The following is a 16,749-nucleotide window of genomic DNA, read 5'->3' on the forward strand; positions in this document are numbered from 1 at the left end:
GTTGTGCCTTTGAAAGTCCTCTCGAAAAAAATATGAAAAGAAATCTCTTTAAAAAGGTCTAGGTTTAGCTTCTCCAGCACAGTAAAGGGTGTTTCTTTTCATTTTTGCTGCCAACCTCCAATGTCATTCAAATTTCCAGAAAGTGTTTTGCCACATTTCATCAGTTTATTGTGGTTTCTTGCTCTATCCAAAGACTGAGTACTGCCAATATCAAGCAATTGAATTTATCTACATGACCCAATATTACAAGTAAATCAGTGTCATGCTGCCAAGAACAACTGTGCTGTAGTGATGCTTGTAAAGACTAATCTTTATGTATTCCGCATAGAGAAAGAGATGCCAAAAACCAAGATATGCAAATACACACTTACATGGCCTTAAGATAAAATGCTCTTTGAGGAGAACCAAGACGCAAGCCAATCATATTTTTTCTATATTGTTATGAAAGTTAGGGGAGACTGGGGACGGTTGCAACACTTTTTGCATTTCTCTCAGTTAGACCAACCAAATTTGTATGTTAAACTTGCATCTGTCTGCTAATTACCCATACCATTTAAAGATGATTGCATATGACATATTGTTCACAGTATTTATATAAATGGAAGAAGCCAGATGTTGCAACTGACCCCAACCCAGGGGTTAAAATAAGTTTTAACCCAACGTTAAAAACACCTTAAATTTCACTAATTAACTTTAGCTTTTTGTCTCAATGTGCATAGAATTCAGAAAATATTAACTGTTTTACCATAATATTATAGTATTATTTATACAATAATATTATTGTATTATTTATTTAGTCATATTTATCAAATAACAGTTATTGAGTTTTGTTCATGTGTAGAACACAGGTCTTCATAGATTCAGTGTGCCGGTGTTACAGATGCTATTCAATCTCTCCATATTTCAGGGTCAGACAGGAAGAATTGAACAATTTGCATTGCAACAAACTTTTATTAAGCCTGTATTTATTGTACAAAACTGCAACTGTTTTAAAAACTGATTTAGTCCAACTTCTCAAGTCTTGGATTCGACGTTAAATGATGACCCAACACCAGTGATTTCCACTGCTGCTGCCACTCCAACTACACATTACCCTCTATTACCCTCCACCATCAAGACCCCAACCACAACTGAACAAACAACCTCAACTGCTGATCCCACACCAACAAAAGCCAAAGACCCTAACGCTGAGGTCTGCAGTGGGCCTTCATGGAGCTCAAAAATGGCTCTATATATGCATTCAGAGGTAAGTGCCTCACAGCAAAGAACAAAAACCAGGTGTGGTTCATAGGTTTAGCTTCTCCAGCACAGTAAAAGGGTGTTTCCTGTCATTTTTGCTGCCAACTACCAATATAATTCAAATTTCCAGAAAGTGTTTTGGCACATTTCATCAGTTTATTGTGGTTTCTTGCTCTATCCAAAGACTGAGTACTGCCAATATCAAGCAATTGAATTTATCTACATGACCCAATATTACAAGTAAATCAGTGTCATGCTGCCAAGAACAACTGTGCTGTAGCGATGCTTGTAAAGACTAATCCTTATGTATCTCGATGCCAAAAACCAAGTAATGCAAATACACACTTACACGGCTTTAAGATAACATGCTCTTTGAGGAGAACCAAGACGCAAGCCAATAATATTTTTTCTATATTGTTATTGTAAAGGATTTTTCCCTAAACCTAACTATCTGGGTCTCGTCTACAAATCGACGTCCCCATTCAATAATAGTCACCTAACTAACTTGTTCCCCTAAACTAGCTTCCTTCCTAAACTAGCTTCCTGCGCAGGAATAAATCGACAAACAGACCTGCAAACGTCCTTTAAATGCTTTAATCACGGCCAGGATATCTTCCCGAGCAGTTCTCAGGGAATCTCTCCCAAGAAGCAAGGCCGGAGGATCTCAGACAAATTCCATTGAGAATCCCACAGTACACAAGAATACAACAGTTTTTATAGTATAGAGGTATGGCATAAATGTCATGCTGCATTACAAAATTTCCCCACTATTTTATTGGTTCTTCATATGCAAACCCCTCTGTTACTAGGTCATTCAAACTTTGTTTTAATGATGACTTCATTTGTTAATCACAAGATTCTAACAGACTGTCTAGTTTCATTTCCCAAACTATTTAAATAAATTTATACACACACACACTCAAAGTCACAAGTTTTCCATTGGTTTCGTACAGTACATCCTGTTCAAATGTTAGATGTTAAATAAGGTTAGATGTTAGAAACATGGTTTAATATACAGTTTAAAATTTCCACGACATTATGAAAGTTAGGGGAGACTGGGGACGGTTGCAACACTTTTTGCATTTCTCTCAGTTACTCAGAGACTATTTGGACTAGACCAACCAAATTTGTATATATTAAACTATCCAATAATATTTTTTCTATATTGTTATGAAAGTTATTTCATTCATAATTGCTGCAGGGTTCATATCTTGGCTCAGGACCGATTTACACTACCGTTCAAATGTTTGGGGTCTGTACGATTTTTTTGTTTATGTTTTTGAAGTAGTAGAACAGAATGTTTGTAACAATATAAGTCTTTACTGTCAAAAGTCTTTTGATCAAATTATTGCATCCTTTGTGAATGAAAGTTTTAATTCTTAAAAAATAAAAGAAACATACTGACCTCAAGCAGTGTATGTAAACAGTTACTTATGGGTTATAAAGGGAGCATCCTGATAACACATTTTTTAAATAAGGTAATTTAATGGAAATTATAACGAAAATATATCAACAAACAAAATTTTCAATGTAGATATGTTTATGCAAAACTTACATACAGTACAACTTAAAATGGAAATATTGCCCTTTAAATCAATAACTTTAAGATTCAGGAATATTACGAATGCTTTACATAAACATTCTCATAACTTGGCTCATTTTCTGCTTGGTCCATAACTGTTTCATTAATAATAATCTCTGAAGAGGTGGAGACCCCATCAGACGGAGCCACAGTCTCATAAGCGTGCTCTGTCAGAGCGTCTGTCTCACAATCTACTTCAGTATCTTGCTCCACCTCTAAACTATGGAGGGTTTCGCTCTCTGGGACACTTTTTAAAATAGAGGACAAGGGCCTCTTTGGGGTGCTGTTCTCCTGAGGAAAGTCTGTTGCCCCTACTGTGCAGGGAGAGCTGAGGGAGCTGTGTTTCCTGCGACTAGGTTTCCTCATGACCACCTCTGACTGGCTGGACCCAGAAGTTTGCTCCCAGGCACTGGCCCGTGCTCCCAGTTTCTTCCGCGGGGGCTTGGCAATCGCCTGCCCCCTGCCTTTGGGCTGGGCAGCCTCGTCTTTTTGTCTCTGGAGGCTGCTTAGTCTGCGCAGCATCGCCTGAACGGGCCCTTCCGAAGGCGGCTCTTGCTTAGCCATATTTTGGGTCTTACCTACAGTGACATAAACAGTTGTTAACTTCTCTGAATCTGCATCCTGGCTGCCATCAGAAGGCTGGGTGTTCTTCCTGGTATTGGAAAGTGTGCGTCGTCTCCCACCGGGCACAGTGAGGTGAGTCCTGAGCGGGCCAGAACTATATCTTATCGAGTCAGATTGGGATGTTTCAGAGGCAGCTGCTTGCTCCTCAGAGGAGATGTTCTCCTCGTTGTTTTTTTCTTCTTTTTCTGTTTCTATCTCACTATGGTTTCCTTGTCCTCCTTGCAGGGCAGAGATCATCAGCACACCCCAGGCTTTGGGTTTCCGAGTAGTTCCTGGCAGATCTTGGGTCGAGCTACGGCGCTCTTTAGAGGTGAATTTTGTGCCCTCTGCGAAAGATACTGAAGGGCGTTTGGATTTGGCAATGCTGGAGGTACGAGGGATACCAAAATCTTGTGACATGTCCTCGCTGCTGAAGGTTGATGGGTCAGGGAAGAAGTTACACTTGGAGTTCAGCTCCTGAAGCTCTCCACCGGCCACTTTAAGAACATCTGTGAGAGAGCGTGTAAACATCAGTATATTGCTCAGAAGTAGCTCTTACATACTTTCACATTGCAGTTGATTATGGCGCAAATCTGACTTTCTTCCCTCACGATAGCTGTGGTTCCATCCAAAGTTGCAAATTCAACTTGAGCGGTAAAATGGATTTTCGCATTAAAACATTGGTGTATAAAGCAGCATTTCCATCCAATGAGTCGAAGAGAACGAAATCGTCACTTCCTGATAAACTAGCACTAAATATCACAAATAAAAATGGAAGTTGCTGCAAGAGGATTGAGCGCATAATTTTTTTAAATGCATGCACATCTTGCTGTTTCCATCCAGCAGGTTTTTTTTAAGCGATATCCCAAAATGCGCTTAAAAATAGGTGGATGGAAACATAGCTAGTGACACAGATCTGATTTTTGACAGTGAATAACAAATATTATACTAAATATGACTTCTTTTTTTTGCAATGTGGCTTTAGTGTAAACAGTCAGAGGTGGAATAAATGCAAATTGGTGCGAATTCTAAAATTATGATTTATGAATTTGGGATATGTAAGAGTTATTTAAAAAGAAGAAATTAGTACTTTTATTCAGCAAGGATACATTAAATTGATTAAAAGTGACTGTAAAAACATTTATAATGTTACAAAATAATTCTGTTTCAAATAAATGGTAACATTAACATAACACAAACAAAGTAAGCGGCATTGATAATAATAAGAAATATTTCTTGAGCACGAAATCATCATATTAGAATGATTTCTGTAGGATCGTGACTGGAGAAATGAGGCTGAAAATTCAGCTTTGCATCACAGGAATAAATTACATTTTAAAACAATAAAATAGAAAAATATTATTTAAAAAATGTTACACAATATTACTGTTTTTACTGTATTTTTGATTAAATAAAATAAATTTTATTTATTTATTAATCGTCAAAATTATGTATGAATGGTGTATACATATACACATGCATATGTGTGTATATATATATATATTCACATTAGGTTACAGTGCATAGATTTAAGTGTTCTTATTAATAATTTAATATGAACTTTTTAAATTTAACATAACAACAAAATATTATAACATATCAAATATTATTAAATATAATTGATTTATTAAAGAGATTAAAGAGAGGGATTGTCTTATGGGAGCTCACAATAACAACTAAAAAAGGAACAGCCAAGGCAAAACCCAAAGCTGCTGCCATAACTACAGAGTAAAAAGGACATTGAGACTAGAAATATAACTGTTTTACCTTCCCTGGGTGGTTCACAGTAAATGGCCTCTCCTTCATCATCAGTTTCAAATGAATCAGTCACCCAGCCGGATGATGGCTGCTCAATGAAGCTGTGGTTAAATGTGAGCTCGGGATCATGATGAGAGACTGAAGACACAGCGGAGAACATTATAAGTCCACTTACGTTCACCAAAACACAATCTCACTTGCATATGTTTCTCAGTGACAGCTGCAAATGAAAATAGATGCATTACCTGTAACCCTGGGTAAACCAGATGACCAAAGAGTAATGCATGGCATGGCTGAACCCATGTTGGCCAACACAGTGTAAACATGGTGCTTCATGCGGACTGTAGGGCTCCCATCCCCAACCGCCACTCTGAAGGACAGATTTAGCAGAAGATTTTCTTACGGTTTACAAAATTAAAGGACATTTTTTGGTATTATATCAGCTGCCAGATAACAGATTCATACCCTTCCTTCCCTTCGACTGGCCTGCCGCAACAGCAGCAGCAGAACAACAAGGCGAGGATTAAAATGCACAGAGGAATCAAAAGCCCTGCAATGAGACCTGCTCTGCTACCTAGCAGACAAACACACACAAAAAAATGGTTAAGGGGGATGTGGATACCAGCTGTGAAAACCAACTGTAGTGTCTGTACATACTGTTTGGACAAGCCCCTGTAGATGGATGGCAGGCATGATTCCCACAGTCACATGTGGAGGAGCAGTTGACGCCATACAGGTTAAGAGGACATGAGCTGTTACAGCTACAGAGATTGAACGGTGAGAGACACTCATTTGAATCTTATACCAAGTTAAAAACAACCTATAAATACCACTGTACCCTCACCTCTCACCCTGGAAACCAGGAAGACAAATGCAACTTCCTGTCACATGGTCACAGTGGCCATGATTGCAGGTTTTACACAGGAAGCGGCAGCCATCTCCGTAAGTACCATCTGTGCAGGGTTTGTCACATCTGCAGAGAGGGAGAAGCCCAAAATAAAGTCAACTAAAAGATATAAAAACCACCCCGTGTCAAAATCTAAGAAAACTCAGTAGCTAGATTGAATTATGCACACAAGAAAAAAATACAATGTGTACAGTGGCCCAAAAAAGTGTTTGGATATTTTATATTTAATTAAATATCTGTAGATAATAATGCTCGTTAGGCTTTAAATTAACATTTATCATATTCCATTATCATTTGATCAAATTCATATTAATTTAGGTACATTCTGTTCCATCAAGTTTGCTTACATAGGAAAGAAATGTATTGCTGTAAATTATGCCATGCAGTGTTTCTGACTTATTTAAACCTCTTCTTTTTGAACTATTAAATAGACTAGCTTATTAAGAGTCATTTATTTGTGAATGGGACACTGTTTGTGCTGTATGTTGTTGATTCACTTTAAAGAAACAGCTCATAAGATTCATTTGTTCAAACTACTCTGGCCACACTGTATGATGTTTCTGATTCACTCCTAAGAGTCATTTGTGAATCAGACTACACTAGTCATCTAAGGACCTATCAGCCAGGACATCTAGAGATTCATGAGCGAACTAGATATTTCTGCGACAAGGTTTATCATCTAATGTGTATAAGTGCATACATTATAACTGTCCTTTTTAGGCCACTGTAGTTTGCCACAGTAAATAAGATAATAGGATGTTCTTTTCAGAGCTGAATCCCAACAGATCCGTACCTTGGTCCAGTCCACCCAGAATCACAGTGTAAGCATGCTCCAGTTTCCGGGTCACATGGGTCCATATTTCTGCAATGCGGACAAACCTCTTGGCAGCGATGGCCATAATAACCTGCAGGACAACTCTGGTCACAGCGAGTGCCATTCCACCCTGGTGCACAGGCATCATCACACAGGCCGTCCTGTTTAGAGCAAGACCTGCCTCCTTCACAGTGTCCACAGCTACACTCACACACACAGATAGGAGAACACAGAAATCATGGATGAACCAAAAATTCATGTTATCTTTTTAATCTTGCCTTTTCACTCACCTCTCCTTACAGCCTCTGCCGTACTTTCCACTCTCACAAGGCTCATTGCAGACAGAGCCTTTGTAACCCGAGTAGCACAAACAGGTGCCAGTTTGCAGGTCACAGTCGGAATGGCTGAGATTACAATTACAACGGCGGTCACAGGACGGACCCCACCAGCCACGAATGCACTGACAGGCCCCTGTGCGCTGCTGGCAAGGGGACACGTAGCAGTTGCATCGCAGGCTGCACTTTTGGCCCCAGTAGCCCTCATTACACAAGCAGCGGCCTGTGGCTTGGTCACAGGTGGATGTGGCGGAGTTGCATTGACAGGCTTTGGAGCAAGTGGGCGTCCACCAGCCCTCCTCACAGGTGCAGTTGCCGTGGACAGGGTCACATTTCCCATGACGTGTACATTTGCAGCTGTTTTGGCACAGGTTGCCCCAGCGGTTAAACAGGCACGAGCACTCACCCGTAACTGGGTCACAGACCCCATGAGGGTGACAGGGGCAAAGCTCACGACAATCCGCCCCCCAAAATTCACGAGGACAGCCTGCGGAGAAATAAGAATTCAGATCCGTACATTAACTAGAATCGCACTGCAATGAAAACAATAGAAAATAATATGAATATTATGGAAAAAATATATTAATTATTTATTCAGTTTTGTTTTGTCAGAGAAGATCCTTTTTATAGAACAGTTAGTTGCTGTCCTTGAATTTGAATTCATCAATTACATAATTACACCAGTAGGTGGCAACAAACGAACGTCACGAGTGAGTCACTGAATCATTAATTCAACAGATTCATCTAAACACAGTGATTCATTCAGGAACGCCACTACCATAGTATATGTCTATGGCCACTACTGTGTGTGCACTGATTTATGAAGCTTTGAAACATTTATGAATATTTTTATTTTTGTTAAAAAACAGCCCTGTCTAATAAGACAAAAAGCACTAGGTTGTAAAAGAATAAAAAAATTATAGAAACTTTATATTTAATAGTATTTAATTTATATTTCATGTAGATTATATTTAAAACATTACACTTTTAATTAAAATAAAATATTAATTGGTTTTTAAGTTCCATACATGTTTATGCTAAGTTTTGAGCAGCAGGGGCCTGTTTCAATAAAGAGGTTCAACCAACTCTGAGTTAAAACTTGAACTCTGAGTTGACTTACCCTGAGATGGGAAACTCTGAGTTTTTGGTTTCAGAACAGCTGAAATTAGTTAGTTCAATCAACTCTGAGTTGACTGACTCTGAGTTAAGCGCGTGCACCACAACTATAAAAAGCCATTATCAATGGAGCGCAGATATTATGAGTCACCATGGCAACAGCGCCAGACAAAAAGAGGTCTGCATATTTCTTCACATTTTAATTACTGTTATACAGTATTGGGTGTAATTAATTACCAAGTAATCTAAATACTGTCATTTAATGAAAGGGATTACTCTTAATTCTTCTGTAATTTAAAGTTAAATCTGATGTAATTGTATTAGACTATAGAACAATTCTGTATAGGCTATTTAACATACATTTTTAAGTTATATTTTTAATGTAACCTTCTCCCTCTACACACTTTGGTCAATTCAAGAATAATTCATGCAATTGTAGGCTATATTGTTTATTTGAAAGCAGTGCTGTTTCTTGTCTCTCCTTGTATTGTTCTTGTTTAAGGTTGATATGGGATTTAGTAATTAGTAATAAGTAGACCAATAATTTCTAAAGATAGTCATAATTACATTAATCTAATTACAATGTTGAAGATGTCATTTGTAGTTAGTAATACAAGTAACTTGCCCAACTGTTATAATATCAGAGGTGAAACTGGAAGAACAGTATGTTATTCAACCTAATTTTAATTTTCATGTAGGGGCAATCCTGCAGGTATTAAAAGAACATGGGAGCAGCTGAAATTTAAATATAAAAACATAATTCAGTCAAGTAAGGCTTGAGCATATCATAGGTGTAGATCTACCTGACTTTACAAACATGTGACATATTAAATAACTAAAGCATCCAGTGTCTAGCAGTGCAGCAGCATTTTTGGCTGAGGGAATTCCTGGACGGACTTCAGAGCCAGTCACTCCCAAAGATCCAAGGGCCTTCATAAAATGTAAGAGGTTTACATATGTGTTATTTTTTATATAGGCTATTTTTGATATTTCCATTTATTTTACTTTGGGTTAGGATTTTTGTTGGTCCCAATAGATTCTGATGGTAATATCTGTCTTTTGGAGCCTCCTGTCCCAACAGAAACCCAGGCAGTTGTAAGTAGCCTACTCAATACACCAGAAATTATGACAAATAGTGTTATAAAGTGTACTCAACCAAATGCTCATCACATGGGGATAAAGAGTTTCTGCTGCTACAGAGGTAATGTTAATATTATGTGTCTACACATTCACATTTTTTCACGTGGAGTAGCCTATAGAATCTACATTTACGCATTTGGCAGACGCTTTTATCCAAAGCGACTTACATTGCATTATCCTATACATTTATACATAGGTATGTGCAATCCCCTGCACTGTAAAAACTAAAGGAGCCTCAAATATCCTGTCGGATACTCAAGGAACTTCAAAATGTAATTTAAGTGCCTCAAAGCTCTTTCTCCTATAGTAGGGTTACTGGAGGAGCATTGACAATCTTTGAGGTTCTTGCTGGAACTAATGGGATCCTTTAAGCACTTTGTATTTAGTTCAGAGGTTCTGGAGTCACCTTTTCATTACCATGAGACCTCGAAGTGCTTTGGGGGAAAATAGAGGAACTTGAATGCGATAAAAGGGTTACTGGAAGATCTTTTAACATTTAAGTGGTTCCTGGAAGATCTCTTATGTTAAAGCCAGCATCTGGAGGAACCCAATAGTTCAGTAAGGCCAGAATAAGGTTATTAATATCCTATTATTATTATTATTATTATTATAGGCTACTGAAGTTTGATTCAGTATACATACCCAGGTGAAAAAGACGTAGGCTACTATTACATGTATTAAAAATGTACTTGAGTGTGTTTTTAGTATAGGCCTACAATACAAATATTCTTATTTGTAATACATTTAACAGTAGCCTACGTCTTTTCACCTGGGTAGTAGCTTACATTTATTTAGTACCTAGGCCTATTTTATTGATTAATTTAAACCTTAAACTACAACACTAAATAATAATAATATTAATAATATGAAGAAGAAGAAGAAGAACCAGGAGGAGAAAAGTTTTAAGTTAAAAGTTGTATTCTGTCACGAAACTGCTGCTCTCTCCTCTGCTGTCGTCGCTTCAGTGATCCTTGTCGGTACACGATCCGTTCCACCTGCACGATCCGTTTCACGCATGCGTAGTAGACGCAGTAGAAAACGCACATGCGCAAATGATAATTCTGTTTTGCGACGATTTACGACACTGCACGATCTGTTCCACGTAGTTCTTTCTTCATGTAAGTGCAGATTGTCTAGGCAGAAATGCATATTATTTAAAAAAAGAAATGCATATTATGTTCCTTATTAATTGTCTTCTGTAAACAACATTGAAGGGATCATTTTCCTCATTTAGATTAGATATATATTAGCCTATATAGACCCATACCATACTAATACAAAATTACTCAACTTAAAAGTTAACTAATATTAGCAGCTTTTAATAATAAAAAAACGACACAAACCGTCTTTGACAATACTACTGACCTCAGACCAAAACACGGCAAGTTAAGCCTAATACCATACAGCAGTGAATCGCAAAGGAGAGTAGCCTATGGAGGAAACTGATCATGTATGTTAATGTAACAACTCACAACTCCTTTATTATTTTTGGATTGGCAACCACGTAAACACATCGTAATGCATAGCGTAAGCTACATTTAAAAGCATCAAAATAGACCCGCTGTGAAATGTTAAACACAATACAACGTTACACAAATATGCCGCAAGTTGTGCCATCGCATGCGTGGTTCCGATAGTGTAGGAAAACCGTGACGTTTTCTACTACGAAATTACGCGCATGCGTGTACGGATCGTGCAGGTGGAACGGATCGTGTACCGACAATTGTCGTGCAGGTGGAACGGATCGTGTACCGACAATTGTCGCGCTGCTCGCGCGCATCCAAGCTCAGCTGATCGACGTCACCGGGTTTGAATTGAAAGTAACGGCTCCTCTCATCAAAGCTTCCGCCGTTTGTTCGGCTCTCCGTTACAAGGTTTGTAAACTCGCCAAATAAATATAAATACAGAGTCTACTCACTATATATTCAATCACACACATATATAAACTAAATTTATTATACAATACTTGCAGATTTTTACAGTGTTTACCACTCGTTTATTGCACAGTATGGTATGACGGTTTTAGCCGCGATACGTTGATCTAATGAACAAATGGAAATTATTTACTTATTGTCTTAGATTGATTTAGTCATTCAATTCAACATATTATGTACAACTGTGTCTTAAAATTGCTGATATAGCCTAACTAATTTAGCTGATTCCTGCTGTCGTCATTGGCGTTTGTTATGAATAACAAAAGCAGGTTAATATAGTTTGGTCTGTTTTTGTTTAGCCTAACTGCTAACTTTACTTACTACAGGTGCCCTCATTCTCTCAAATACCATTTTAAAGCCATTTACTGGTCAATAAATATTTGTGAATAATCAGCTTTGTTCTTTTGTTTCTCCAGAACTGCCAGTACATTTCTAAAATAATCTGAACATTTCAGTGGCAATATTGAATTACAGTAAGTTACCTATACACCACATGCAGGTACTTTATTACTATGAACTTTCTCTGTGAAATTGTATTGTTTGACTGTGTACTTGTGTTTTTTTAATCAGTTATTCTCTGAAAATCTTCCCTCATGCTCTCAAATCTCATTCATGTTACTCAGAAAAATAATATCACAGGTTTGGCGCCAATAATGCTATGCATTTTTTCTTATATCTTTATCATTTGCATTTGAATATAAGACATTTTAACTCTGAATTAACTTCAAGTTTAGTCTTTTTCGACAAAAAAAAGAGGAAAAAGCTATTATATGGCTTCAGAAGACTTACAACACAACCCATAACACATGAGTTGTGAACTCATTGATTATTTTTAGGATCTTTTCTGGGACATTTTTGGAGCTTAACCATTTTTACATAAATTGTTGCATTGAATTGAACTACACAAGTGTACATAAGAATGGTTTCATGAATGATTTACACAATTTCTTTCTGCTTGTGTTTCATGCAGTGAAATTGAACGGTGACTGGGGTTGCATTATGCCTGAGATCTGCTTTTGGGTTCCACAGACAGAAAGTCAAACAGGTTTGGAACGTCACAAGGCTGAGGAAATTATTTAAATTTGACAACTATCACTTTAATAACCTTATTAACAGTAAATGTTGTACTTTGCAGGGATCTCGGTAAGCTGAAATACAAGTTTGAACAAGAATAAAAATCCTCCTGTAGACCCGAAAATCACTGAAGTGCCTGGACCATCCACCAGAAAAGAGGAAAAACAAATGGAAAACGAATCTGCTGTACCTTTTCACTTTTCTAACTCTTTAAGTACCTCACATGTCCCTTATGAGGATTTTATTATTGATTGCATTTTATGTTGCAGCGAGTAAAGGTGCGGTCACATTTTTGAATTTCGTGAAATTACACGGGCAGAAACGTCCATTGATCATTGTCAGCAATGTAGCGACGTAATGTATGAAGCACAGCTCACACAGGAGTCACTTTCAAGCAGCTTTCTGTTGGTCAAATCCAGTGAATTCCAGTAACCAACTTGGTCCCATAGTGACATTTTTGACCACAAACGAAATTGCTGATCGTGTGGATTCTTATTGAAATGACTGGAATTCTACTTCTCCATCTCTACCTCTACTTCCTCTATCTTGTTTCAGAATACTCAACAACCATTTATGAACCCTGTTGATTCAAGTCACACATTTAAAGGACAAGTTCGGTATTTTACACTTAAAGCCCTGTTTACCGATCGTATCTGATGAAATAGAACGGTTAAGATTAAAATTTGGACACATGCTGCTCTCCTGAGAATTTTAGGTTTATTTCGCTTATATTTAGTTAGAAATAAACCTAAAATTCTCGGGACAGGAGCATGTGTCCAAATTTTAATCTTAACCGTTCTATTTCATCAGATACGATCTGTAAACAGGGCTTTAAGTGTAAAATACCGAACTTGTCCTTTAAGCTTTTCAAAAGGCATACTGTTCATTACAGTCTCCAGTCTAACGGCATCCCAGACTTCAACACTTTATGATTCAAAATAGCTGAATAACTAATCATCAGAGATTTCCATGCATTTTGTTGAAATGTCTTTTCTTGTATAGCCTATTGCATATACTTGGTTGATTATTCATTTTGCGTATGTATTTTACTATTCTTTTGTGTATTCATTGATATTAATCTATAGTTAGCTTTTTTCCCATGTGTATGGAAGTGTATGTATAAAAATGAATATAAAATATGTAATAAACAATTCTTATTTTGTATTTGGTTCAATTTATTTATTATAATAGTAACCATAGTCAAAGGTAACCATAGTTACAACATGAAATTAAATATAAAAAAAAATGAAATTTGGTTCCTGGAGGCACCCAAAGTGGTTCCACACAGTGATTTATGTAAGAGTTCCTCGGGAAACTTGTGTGGTTCTTCAGAGAACCACCCCTTTTTAAAGAGTGCCTAGAGGATCTACAGACGGTTCCGCCGGTGTGGCAAAGTGAAGAACCCCAAAAGGTTCCTCCAGACACCTTTTATTTTTACAGTGTGGGATCAAACCCACAACCTTGCGTTGTTAACGCAGTGCTCTTACCACTGAGCTACAGGAAAGCTACTTTTCAATCTAAGTCTAAATCTAAGTTTAAATCTAAGTATAAACGGGTATTCTTATCTCTCCCCGCGCTCCCAGAGTGTGGAAGAACAGCAGGAGGACGGTCCATCCACTTCTGTTGCACAGATGAACAGTTCAGTGATTTCCAGTAAATGCCACAGTTTAATTCTGTAGAATTTGTTTAGAACTACATTATGTAACTCTAATATACTACTGTGTTTTCAGTTGCCAGTTAAGGAGTTATATAGACTTCATCTTATTTAAAAAAAAAAAAAAGCAATATTTTATTTATTAATAAAAGATTAATTTTATTAATAAAAATGTACTGAAAGAATGAATGCGGTGTTTAAACACCACTTCCTCTTTAAAAAGGGGAGGAGACCGAAAGAAACTCTGGGTTTACTGAAATAAACCTGCTTAGGTTCACAGAGTAAGTTACCATGGTAACTGACTCTTACCCCTTTTCCACCAACAAGAACCGGGTGCTGGTTCAGAGCTAGAGCTATTGCCAGTTCGGAGTTGGTTCGACTGGCGAGCTTACTAAGAACCGGTTTGCGTTTCCACCGGCCAGAGAGCCACAACAGAGCTATATCTTACGTCACTGCATACGTATCATGTTGCCCATCAACGCTAGTGCGGCAGCCACCAGACTTGTTCGAGATGCATCGGCTTCCCGCAGAACGATCAGCACATGAAATCAAAGCACTGCGAAAGCGATCAAAAAGCACAAGGAGTCGTATGATCTCCAAACACTCCCGCAGCTCTGATCGGTCCACGCTGCTCCGATGCATCTCGAACAAGGCATCAACAATAATAGACGTTGCGTTACTATGGATGCTCATGGGTTTGCGAAAATAAATCGGCATCCAAACACGGCGAATCCAACGCGTTCGTGCAGCTCGCCGTAACTTACATAGACGGATATTATAATCGAGCCGCTATTAGCTCGACTAGCTGCTATTTAAAAATGGCGGTCACAAGTTTCTCTTCAGTCTTGTTGGCCACGATAACCCCGCCCCCAGCCTCTGACGCAAGCGGTTCTTTCTTGGCTCCGTTCTAGACCCTGCAATGATTTGGTGCTACTTAAGAACCAGTTTTACTGGTTCGGAGCTGGTGCTTTGGCGGTGGAAAAACAAAGAACCGATTTGAAACTAGGCTCTGGCTCCGAACCAGCACCAGCTCTGCCTTGGTGGAAAAGGGGTATCTGAGTATAAGTTACCTCTCTTTCTGAAACAGGCTTGACTTACTCTGCTTTCTCAGGTTTAACATACCTCCCATTCTGAAACAGAAAACTCAGAGTTTCCCTCATTTCAGAGTTAACATACTCAGAGTTTTCACTTAACCTCCTTTCTGAAACAGGCCCCAGGTGCCGAGCCTGTTTGTTTCGCGTGCCTCTATAAACAGTGAATCGTTTTGCGAAGCAATTGATTCAGAGTTTCGAAAAGCTTCGTTTGTGTCTAAAAATGTAGGTAACTAAATAGGCTAGTTGTTGATACAAAGCAGAATCACACTTGTATCAGGCATTCGTTTTTCAAATCTCTAACCAAAAGGCCACAGCTGTACAAAGGTAGTCTTGAAATCAGAAACCTAGGTGATGATATTACTCACGGGTTTTGCACTGGTACCCGTAAAATCCAGGTTTACATCGACAAAGTCCAGGGTAAACACACACTTCGTCCTGCAGACAGGCTCTTTCACCCTCACAGAGGGCTGAGAAAACAAAAAGGGAGAGTTTACAGACAACAGAACTGAAACCGCAGCTTCACAAAACTGCTGACATCTACAGGCCCACAGGAAACGGGCCTTGTGTGTGTCATCAATAAAACAACAATGTAATATATTTTTTTTATTAAACTATACATCTACAGATGGTATCAATACTCACGGACAGTGCATTCATCACCATTTTGACCCCATCCAGAACAACATATGGGAGAAGAATCCCTGTTTAGAAAATATAGCAGACATTATATATGCTACAATGTATTGAATGAATCTACTGTCCTAATAAATAGGGAAAACAGTTTATAAGTAGGATAGAGAGAAAAATAAAAATAGGGCTCATAACATAAGAAACCTCTTATAAATCACAAATATCCATTAAGATCTCCTCTGTTTCTCTTAAACAGTTTGAGATTAAATTGAAAGAAATTAAAGATGTCTCAGATTTTTCTACAGACAAAAATACTAGAGTTTCAGAAGAGATTTCAGTAGTCTCTCAAAATGATCTAAAAATGTCCCAATATCTATGATTTTTTATTTGATCAAACATTTCACATTGAAACTATAAAACTGTCGTCAATGCGATTCACTTTCATTTTATAGTTCGGCCTAGTTCTCTATTATTACTGGCCTATATGTAGAACAGTGACACATTCATTTTAGGAGAAACATCTGAGACATTGATACTTCAGCATAACTGAATTCTAGGCCAGTACCTGATACTGAGGCAGATATTCTTCCCGGTTGGAGAGAGTCTCTGAGCTGAGCATTGGACACACATGAGCATCAGTCCAAATGAGGTCAGAAAGGTGTCCATCCCCCCCGGACCGACCAAAACCGAACCCCCTCTCCTACCACGGCACCAGTCCAGGATAGTTCTGTACTTCTGGAACAGAAAAGATCCAGTCCAGTCTCTGTAACAAAATGAGCTCTCCAATTCCCTTTGTTTCCTCTGCAAGTTTCCTGAGGAAGAAAAGCCAGCTTCCTCTAATTCAATAAGCCACTGGTTGTTTAAAGACA

At 38.1% G+C, this 16,749-nt stretch overlaps 2 protein-coding genes and 1 long non-coding RNA gene across 3 annotated transcripts in view; 1 reads left to right on the top strand and 2 right to left on the bottom strand.

Annotated features, from left to right (window-relative positions):
• sarm1 (sterile alpha and TIR motif containing 1) overlaps positions 1-1,899 on the bottom strand; it is a 14,560-nt gene extending 12,661 nt beyond the window's left edge. The window contains exon 1 of the mRNA XM_082180589.1: positions 1,811-1,899. The gene's annotated coding sequence lies outside the window, so the exon portion shown is untranslated. The remainder of the gene's footprint in view (positions 1-1,810) is intronic.
• scarf1 (scavenger receptor class F, member 1) lies at positions 1,819-16,708 on the bottom strand. The gene is made up of 11 exons (XM_082180506.1): positions 16,446-16,708; positions 15,893-15,951; positions 15,616-15,717; positions 7,194-7,725; positions 6,883-7,104; positions 6,027-6,155; positions 5,840-5,943; positions 5,648-5,756; positions 5,428-5,552; positions 5,192-5,320; positions 1,819-3,933 (listed from the first exon to the last, which is right to left on the bottom strand). The coding sequence occupies exons 1-11, from the start codon at positions 16,544-16,546 to the stop codon at positions 2,858-2,860; spliced, it is 2,688 nt and encodes an 895-aa protein (XP_082036632.1). The 5' UTR covers positions 16,547-16,708; the 3' UTR covers positions 1,819-2,857.
• Positions 11,279-13,666, top strand: LOC309506676. Its single transcript, XR_014208885.1, has 4 exons — positions 11,279-11,368; positions 11,845-11,901; positions 12,399-12,473; positions 12,564-13,666. It is a non-coding gene; the product is annotated as an uncharacterized lncRNA (long non-coding RNA).
• Positions 16,709-16,749: the final 41 nt, after the last annotated feature.

Source organism: Leuciscus leuciscus (assembly GCF_965113295.1).
Source record: "Leuciscus leuciscus genome assembly, chromosome: 9".
NCBI classification, from domain to species: Eukaryota; Metazoa; Chordata; class Actinopteri; order Cypriniformes; family Leuciscidae; genus Leuciscus; species Leuciscus leuciscus.

Excerpts from the sequence above, each read along its gene's own strand:
- scarf1 (XM_082180506.1), bottom strand. The coding sequence starts at position 16,546 with ATGGACACCTTTCTGACCTCATTTGGACTGATGCTCATGTGTGTCCAA. Across the intron at positions 15,952-16,445 it reads AATATCTGCCTCAGTATCAG|GGATTCTTCTCCCATATGTT; the intron begins GTACTGGCCTAG and ends TTTTCTAAACAG. Across the intron at positions 15,718-15,892 it reads TGGTGATGAATGCACTGTCC|CCCTCTGTGAGGGTGAAAGA; the intron begins GTGAGTATTGAT and ends TTGTTTTCTCAG.